Below are 7,988 nucleotides of genomic sequence, written 5' to 3' on the forward strand. Positions count from 1 at the left end.
GTGATTCACTATAATGCACACAGACTGGGTACAATCAGCAATTATTTTGCTCTCACATTCGGTTCTATCGTTCTACAGGAGAACTTCTGTGTTACACAGTTACAGTTACTTCTACAAAGTAGAAGGAACATAACATTGATGTTATTGGAATCATAGTGCAACCTTCGGCCATTCATAGTTGGGTTCCAGTTAACTCTTAAACACATTTTCATTACACTCATTCAAAATTACAATCGGTCATTACATCTGACACTGAAGTTCAATAAGAGAACCATTCTTTAATGACCATGACATATTACAACTCCAAAAACTCAATTTATACAAATTAGACCCTTACAATATTTTCTCTAATTAACATGTTTCAGGGATTATTTTTTTTCTTCTGTCTGGTCAGTCAGTTATTACAATGGCAGGCAGACTCAGCGACGCCTAACTCGTCACATTCACGCCCTTCTGATAACTTTCACATGCCTACTGTCAGTATGTTGCAACGACCTCATTACTCAAAGGGCTGAACCGCAGAGGAATGTGTTAGCACTGATTCATACAGTGAAGGATTAGAACACTAGTAAACAAAATCCGTCAATTAACATCATTAAGACCGATGAATAATTCCTAACGTGACACTTTAAAGGAAGTATGTTCATGGCATTGTATACTCTTTTTTCACTTCGGCATTTCTTTTTCTTTATAAAATATATGAAAACTATAAAATTGAACAGCAATTAAAACATAGCCACACAAAAGCTAACTTGTATCTTTTACTATAAAAACTGACAGTGAACTAACTCCCCAAATCCCCAAAGCCTTCATTCATACAGCAGACAGAAACCCTTCACTGCAAAGAACATTCTATATGGAGAAGCACGTGAAGAAAATGGATGGGTGAGTGTGAAGGCCACGTCACAACACACGTACGACTGACTGCATCCAAAGAGATTTCAGTGCAAAAGACTTTTGCAAAAAAACAAAATAAAGCAGCAAAGAAACTATTGAGAGCGGAGCGGCGTGCGCACACTGACGCCAACTGCTTGTTCTTTATCTCATTCATGTTCAGGGGCAGACATTCAGCTCTCAGGCCTCTCTCTGAGTGCCGGGTAAACGCACACATGTGTTTCAGCTCCAGTCGTTCATTTCTTTCTGCTGACCTCTCCCAGAGTTTTGAACTTCGGTCCGAGCCCGTTCAGGAAGTCGAGATTATTGTCGTCGCCGATGTCACTGCAGCATCCCACGGAGCCGGCTGCAGAGCCTGTCCCCTCGTACCCGTAGGGGTGGGCCACGTCCTCCGCGTACCGCCCGTCGTCCTCGGTTCCGAAGAAGGTCAGCTTCTGCAGGGCGAGCGAACAGAAGCGCGTTGTTACCGCGTGCAGACCGGGAAGGATGGATGGGAGGGGAGATGCTGCACTTGCAGTCAGATAGCACACAGAGAAATGATACCTCTCACAGAGAAATAACAATGATTACGAGGGGATACTGTTGTTTAGAGAACATGAATGTTACACTGTAACCTAAGCCTTTACAGATAACAGAAGTTATTAAACCTCAGAGAATAAAAGGTGCACACATTTCATTCTGACACTTTATTAGCCGCCTTCAACTCTTAACTACCTTCCCCATCTGTTTTTGTTCATCTTAATTCTTCATTACTACAGAGGACTGTTACCTTGTTTAGATAGAAGCCGTTTGTTTGCCAGTTGTGAAGAAGACTTGAGTCCTGGGTGAGGTATCTGTTGTCGAAGCCTTCGCTGTTACCCGCATAATCAAACTGGTTGTACTGGCCAGAACCGAACCGGCTTAAATCAGATGTGACGACATCATAATTATACGCCCCGTTTGCGTTGGTGGTTTTGGCTCCAAATGTGCCAGAGCCGTTGTTTGCTATCCATCCTGAATTCAGACCTTTAACAGAGCCTTTCACTACAGAGTCCGCCACTGCATAGGGAACAGTGATGAGGCTTGAATCCTGCAAACAAAAACAGGCAATCAAGTAACAATTAAATAAATGCAGCAAAAGAGAAAGACAGAGAAGCGAAAAAGAAGATGGCTACGCTTTCATTATTATGTCCTTACCACTTCCTCCCCCGGGGACTCTGTGTTTGATTTCAGCAAGATCCCACCACTGTCTCCTATATCTTCAATTTCTTTTTTCTCCAGCTTTGTCATGCAAAAAATACCAAGCAGAAGCCCTGTGAAAAAAAAAACAAGGCACAGTGAGTGCATTTTATAATATACTACGCTTTATTCGGTGGCAGAACTTCTGACTTTCTATCACTCTTTTGGCGCCTTCACACATGCGTGAGCACAAGATTGCTGTTTCATTATCCAACACACTGTAGCTTCAAACTTCTGCCAGCGAGGCTACAGTAGCAGGAGACTCACCGAGCAGCAGGAGGAGGAACAGAGGCAACAGCATAGCCAGTATACCCATCGGCCCTAATGACACAGAGTTCGGGTTGGCAATGCACTCGTTGTTCTTGCAGCTGCAGATCCTCACAGTTGCCGTCTGCATTTTACCGGAGCCCTGCAGATCTTTAATGTCCACGGGAACATCGTATTTTCCAGTTGGAAGCTCTTTAGTTTGCTTCAACGTAGCTGACGTGTCTGAGGAGGAAACGGACGTGTAAAAATAAAAACATTAAAAGCTAATGATCAGAAAGAATTATAATCTACGGGAGCCCAAGTGAGAAAACCGGTTGGTAATTATAACGGTTTAGTGTACGTGTTTCATAGGTTCATATTAGAACATATGTCGGGTTTCAAGGGGGTCAGCATTACCTAGTTTGACCACCAGAGTGCACACGTTGACTTTATCTCTTTCATGTTATCATTCAAAATAAAAATAAAAAGAATTTTCATCATGAAGGTTTTATAGATTTAAAAAAAAAAATGGACATTATTTAACCACCTGATGTTTTACTCTTTTGTATCCTTACAGTGCTTGAACGTTACATTTTTCTTCTAATTTTGACCGGAAACTCCCAATTGTTACAAAACATAGAATGTGCTCTCAAAATATAAAGTAAAATACCACTATCAATGACAATGGTAAAATAATTTAACACATAAAAAAGGGAGTACTTTCCCTGAAGTAAGACTTGCAGGTCTCAAGCCTCAACAATGGATATTAGTCAAGCTGTAAACTATACATTGTATGACTTATTCACTGGCCATTGTGTGACTGGGTTTTTTTGCTAACATATTTTAGAGATAGTACATATCAAAATAAATAACGTTTTTGTATGAACAGTTTACACATGTTTTAGAGTTTTAACAGATGTTTTGTCTAAAAGAAAAAAAGGAACCTACCGTTGAATTTGGTTATGGACCATTTGCCATCGTGACCGCTTGGTAAACTGAAGCTGAACGGGGAAGAAAAGGGAGCCTGGTCCTTGTCTTCAGCCGTGACCCGTATCGAGCCGAGCTCTCCTTCCTTCTCGCACAGCACCAACTCTCTGCTGGGAAGCGTGGGGACGTTATCGTTGACATCCTCCACCACGATGATGACTGTTCCTGTTCCCGTCTTGGCGGCTGGAACACATGGAAATTACATTAGTAAATATTTATTTTATCCACACACACACACACACACACACACGCGTAAAAACAACTGGTGACGCAGCAAACAACTCACGATGATGCGTTCGAGCACCGTTTTAGTGTGAAATAATCAGGAGGTTTTCATTTCAGACAAGCAGCTGGGCCGTGAGCCCAATTTTCACCATCACCTCAGACACCCGCGAGTTATTGTGAAATACTAAACACGTCATGTCAGCAGTTGCTCTCAGTCGGGACAAAGACACACTGTTTGTTCCGACAGATACCGGTAAGGGTGGAGCTGGTGTTTGGTAATGACTTTCCTACAAGATCACCTAAAGGCTTGAAGGTGGTGTCTGTGTTGATTGGACTTGCAGACTACACACTTTCTCACGGCAGTAAGTATTCGGGCTTTGGAAATTGTCCACACCTAAAAGGAGACTAAGTGAGTTGGTGAAACAAGAATGTGATTCTTCTTCAGTACAGGAGATACACCACAAGAATTATGAGTATCCATTCAAATGGGGGTTTTTTTAAGCACAGAATTTTCTATTAACTACCTACAATAAAAAATGTCTGGGCAGCTTTAGGTATTGAAGATGTCTGAATACGTCTGAACTTTAAACTGACAAGATGAGATGACAAATTGTCCTCCAGCACTTTACAGCCTTGTTGTGTGTACTCGTGCAAATGGGTTGTAGTTTACTTTTTGCGTATGATGTAAGCTTTTGAGTTCTACCGATTAAATTCCCCCTCAAAAAATAACCATGAAAGTTGTGTTACTTTGTAAAGAAAGGATCACAAGCTTGGGTTTGTCCACAGAGCTTCTTTTCTGCAGCAATGCAAAACACCAAATGAAAGGAAGTTCTCGGTGCAGCGCTTACTTCCAGGGTTGGCCTACGGAAATACGTTGCTCCTGTATGTTTTTGCCGTCATAGTAGCATCTCGGTTCTGCGTGGAGCGCGCCAGTTACCCAAATCATTGAAACGGGAAAAACGAAGGAACTTACTAGCATCAACAGCCCTCACGGTGATGTTGTAAATTCCACCCTGGACAAAGTCAGACTCTCTGTCGATGGTGTTTGCCACCCTGAGCTCCCCGGTGTTTCTGTCCACATTGATCCAGGAGGCCGGGTCTAAGGTCTTGAAATACCTGAGAGAAGGTGGTACACACACACACACACACACACACACACACACACACACTTTAGCGTTAGGCGCACAGGATCCTGTTCAGCAGGCAAAGTCTGCCCTCCAGTGTTAAACAGAAGTAAAATGGGGTCTGCAGTCCGCTACACTTTGCTACGGGAAAGCCAATTGCTTCTAGACAACCGTGATGCTTACATGATGCCGGCGCTGCTCTTGGTCTCGGGATCCAGAGCCGTGTAGGTTCCGATCAGCGAGCCGTTCGGTGTGTTCTCTTTGACATTGAGGCGGATAGTAGGGGCTGAGAATTGCGGGCCCTCATCTACATTGATGACCGTGACATCCACAGGGACGGTCGCCCACTGGGCCGTGGTGCCGGCCAGCTCGGCGTCATTGCGTGCCATAATGTCAAGCTTTACATTTGGGGTCTGCTCAAAATCTAAGGGCTGGAAAAAACAGGGAAATGCACAAATCCTTTTTTACTGCTGTGTTACAATGATTGCCTTTCAATCAAATATATCCCACTACATAACGACTGGTTTGTTAATAATAATAATAATAATATGATATCTCACTCACCTTAGTGACATACAGAAGCCCCTCGTTGGTTTTGGGGTCGGTATCAATTCTGAAATTTCCATTCTCATTTCCTTTTGTGATGACAAATTTGGAAATCCAGTTTGGTGTTTTTATTAAGTCCTTATCTTCAATGGGAATTCGAAGGATAAGTTTTTCCATCTCGTTTTCTGTGATACTGGCTGCATACTAAAAGGACCCAAAGAGTTTTTTTACTTAAATCAAGTAAAAACCAGATCAAAACAATGATAACTAATAATTTATTGTAAAAAAAAAAAACAGTAAAACGTCCATTTCCATTAACCGCTTATGACTTACAGATGTTTTTGCGAAGGTTGGTGGGTTGTCGTTGATGTCACCCACAGTAATGGTGGCAGTACCTGTGTTGAACAGACCACTGACTGCACCGTCCATATCTCGGATTTCTATGACCACCAAATGCTGATCTTTGACCTAAAGAAGTGATACGTCGATAAGGATTAAGACGATGAGACTAAGATGAGGCAATTGTGTGGTCTAGTGAATAAAGTGGTGCTCGCCTCTCTGTCCAGGGTGTTGGTTGTCGTGGTGATGACACCGGTTTCTGGGTGGATGGCAAACAGGTCTAATCCCGTCTTGAGAGAATACCTGATCTTGGTGTGGAGGGTTCCTGCTTTGTCTATGTCTGTGGCGCTCACCTTGCCCACCACTGCCCCTGTGGGGTAAAACATGAACACAGAGTTTATTACCCGCCCCGACTGAAGATCCATACCACGGGATCACTTGTGGCGGTTTCATGGTCCTCACCCACAACGCTCTGCTCGAGCACAGTGTACTGCAGTTGGTTTGTGAAGGTCGGAGCGTTGTCATTCACGTCATCCACTTCTATAGTGATATCCAAAGGATCGTCTGTCTCCTGATTGGTGATTTTGTCGAAAGCTCTTACTCTTAACTTTGAGGAAAAAGAAGGCAGTTTTGACATTAATTTCAACGATTAGTAATTTAACGGGCCCTTAAGCCGATGTGCAGCAATATCAATCATGCATTATTCCACGTGAGGGTTGAATCGACATAGAAAAGCATTTGTGGTCAACACTGAAGCTAAAATGGTAGTTAGATTTATTGTTCAAGTTGTTTTTTAGGCTAAAAGGGCAAAACATCGCCCTACCAACCTTCTCAGTTGAGCTTAGGAAAAGTTTTTTTATGAATCAAGATCGCTGAGAAAATAATGAGGAAAATAATCAGTAATTGGTTTCACACTCACTTTAAACTGTGGGTACACCTCACGATCGACTTGAGTATGCACAAACAAATTCCCAGTAGTGTCCAGACTGAACACCCCCAATGGAGGCAGATCCACACCAGGGCCGCTCATGGTGTAGTACACCCGGAACTGGGATTCTGAGTCCGATACAACCTGCAACAGAAGTAAAAAAAACACCACTGAACACAGACTACACAGGTACTAAAAAGGAAATGAGTTACAATTTAAAGTCAGTGGAAAGTAATGTATGGGATAGCCAGGCCCAGGTGTGAATAACAACACAATAACGTAATCCGGGTGGGAAAAACAACATGAAGAAAAAGTGCTTGGAATTGTATTTCGCCAATGCAGTGACATTAAATACGGTGTTTATTTCAACGAGTAGGTTGAAATAAGGTTACCGTCTCGATCCTTCTTGGCTGGAGTTCCGGTGTGTTCTCCAAGATGTTGAAGGGTGGGGGGCTCCAGCGTCTCTTGGAGCGCCTCAGGAAGCCTGAGGACTTCTGGGACATGCACACGGGACGGGACGGGACGGGAGGAGACGGGGTTAAAACACCCGACAGGTATAAACACGCTGTCAACGCACGCGGCCGGGCACGAGCTCACCTGTTTTTTGGATGCGGCACGGTGAACGAGGTGAACGACCATCTCGCTTTCCGGCCCGCTGCTGTCGCGAGCTCTCACAGAAAATGTCCGCCCCGCCGGAGACACCGACACCGACTCGGAGGTCTCTATCACCCCGCTGCTCGTCACCGTGAAGCTCGGGTCGCTCGACGTCAAGCGCGTGGATTTGGTGTCACAGTGGGAAAATTGAACTGAGAACCGGGAGGGAGGGAGGGAGGGGGGGGTCAACTCAATTATTAATACACGAGACAATTCGGCCATATTCCATAGAGAACGAATCAATAGGCTGATGGGAGCAGAAGCTCACCTGTGGAGATTAGGGATCCAGGTTGCAGCGTGTTCGGAACAATTACGTACACGGAGCTCGGGATTAAACACGAGTCCACACCGGAAAGCATCTGCAAAGTACAACGTGATGTTTCAAAAACATGTATTGGATCTCTTACCGCTTAACGAATAAAATAAATAAAAAAACTGTAGCAACCGAGAGGAAGATTTAAAAAAAAAAAAACGGAAACTCACCAACACCGCGCAGACGTTGAGAAGTAAAACATTCGCCATTGTTGGAAAAAAGCTGTCGATGGACTCCGGGAGGAAGCCGGACTCGCCCGAAGAGTTGTGTCCGCGTGAAACGCTGGCGGAGGAGACAGTGCGTCGGTGTGTCGCTGCACTTGTTGCTGCGGGGCCCGGCGGACTTTGCGCGGAGCCGCGGTATGTCGCTGGTGGCTCTGCGTCACCGGGGCGGACACACCTCGGAGGCCCCACCCAGGCTCTGAGCCTCCCTGCGGACGGCACCTCGGGGCTGGGCTCACTGTTGTCTTCCCTTTGTGCTCAACGCGTCGACTCCTTTAAACCACTTTTCCAAC

At 44.5% G+C, this 7,988-nt stretch overlaps 1 protein-coding gene across 2 annotated transcripts; it reads right to left on the reverse strand.

Annotated features, from left to right (window-relative positions):
* Positions 1-258: 258 nt before the first annotated feature.
* dsc2l (desmocollin 2 like) lies at positions 259-7,988 on the reverse strand. 2 transcript variants are annotated; one of them, XM_037457213.2, is made up of 16 exons: positions 7,645-7,988; positions 7,430-7,520; positions 7,105-7,313; positions 6,900-6,998; positions 6,499-6,651; positions 6,042-6,186; positions 5,795-5,949; positions 5,574-5,708; positions 5,259-5,444; positions 4,878-5,125; positions 4,544-4,686; positions 3,307-3,528; positions 2,380-2,601; positions 2,071-2,186; positions 1,664-1,963; positions 259-1,328 (listed from the first exon to the last, which is right to left on the reverse strand). In XM_037457213.2, exons 1-16 carry the CDS (start codon positions 7,681-7,683, stop codon positions 1,131-1,133), a joined length of 2,661 nt encoding a protein of 886 aa, XP_037313110.2. In that variant the 5' UTR covers positions 7,684-7,988; the 3' UTR covers positions 259-1,130. The 2 variants fall into 2 exon arrangements, with proteins under 2 accessions (XP_037313110.2, XP_037313109.2); XM_037457212.2 differs by having other exon boundaries at positions 6,900-7,001; positions 7,645-7,987.

This window comes from Pungitius pungitius, chromosome 15 (assembly GCF_949316345.1).
Source record: "Pungitius pungitius chromosome 15, fPunPun2.1, whole genome shotgun sequence".
In the NCBI taxonomy this organism is placed as follows: Eukaryota; Metazoa; Chordata; class Actinopteri; order Perciformes; family Gasterosteidae; genus Pungitius; species Pungitius pungitius.

What these genes read in the sequence shown, in the direction of transcription:
- dsc2l (XM_037457212.2), bottom strand. Translation starts at nt 7,683, where the DNA reads ATGGCGAATGTTTTACTTCTCAACGTCTGCGCGGTGTTG. An exon ending in CCAACACCCTGGACAGAGAG is followed by an intron (nt 5,709 to 5,794) that starts GCGAGCACCACT and finishes TCACTTCTTTAG; the next exon opens with GTCAAAGATCAGCATTTGGT. An exon ending in GGCTTCTGTATGTCACTAAG is followed by an intron (nt 5,126 to 5,258) that starts GTGAGTGAGATA and finishes TGTTTTTTCCAG; the next exon opens with CCCTTAGATTTTGAGCAGAC.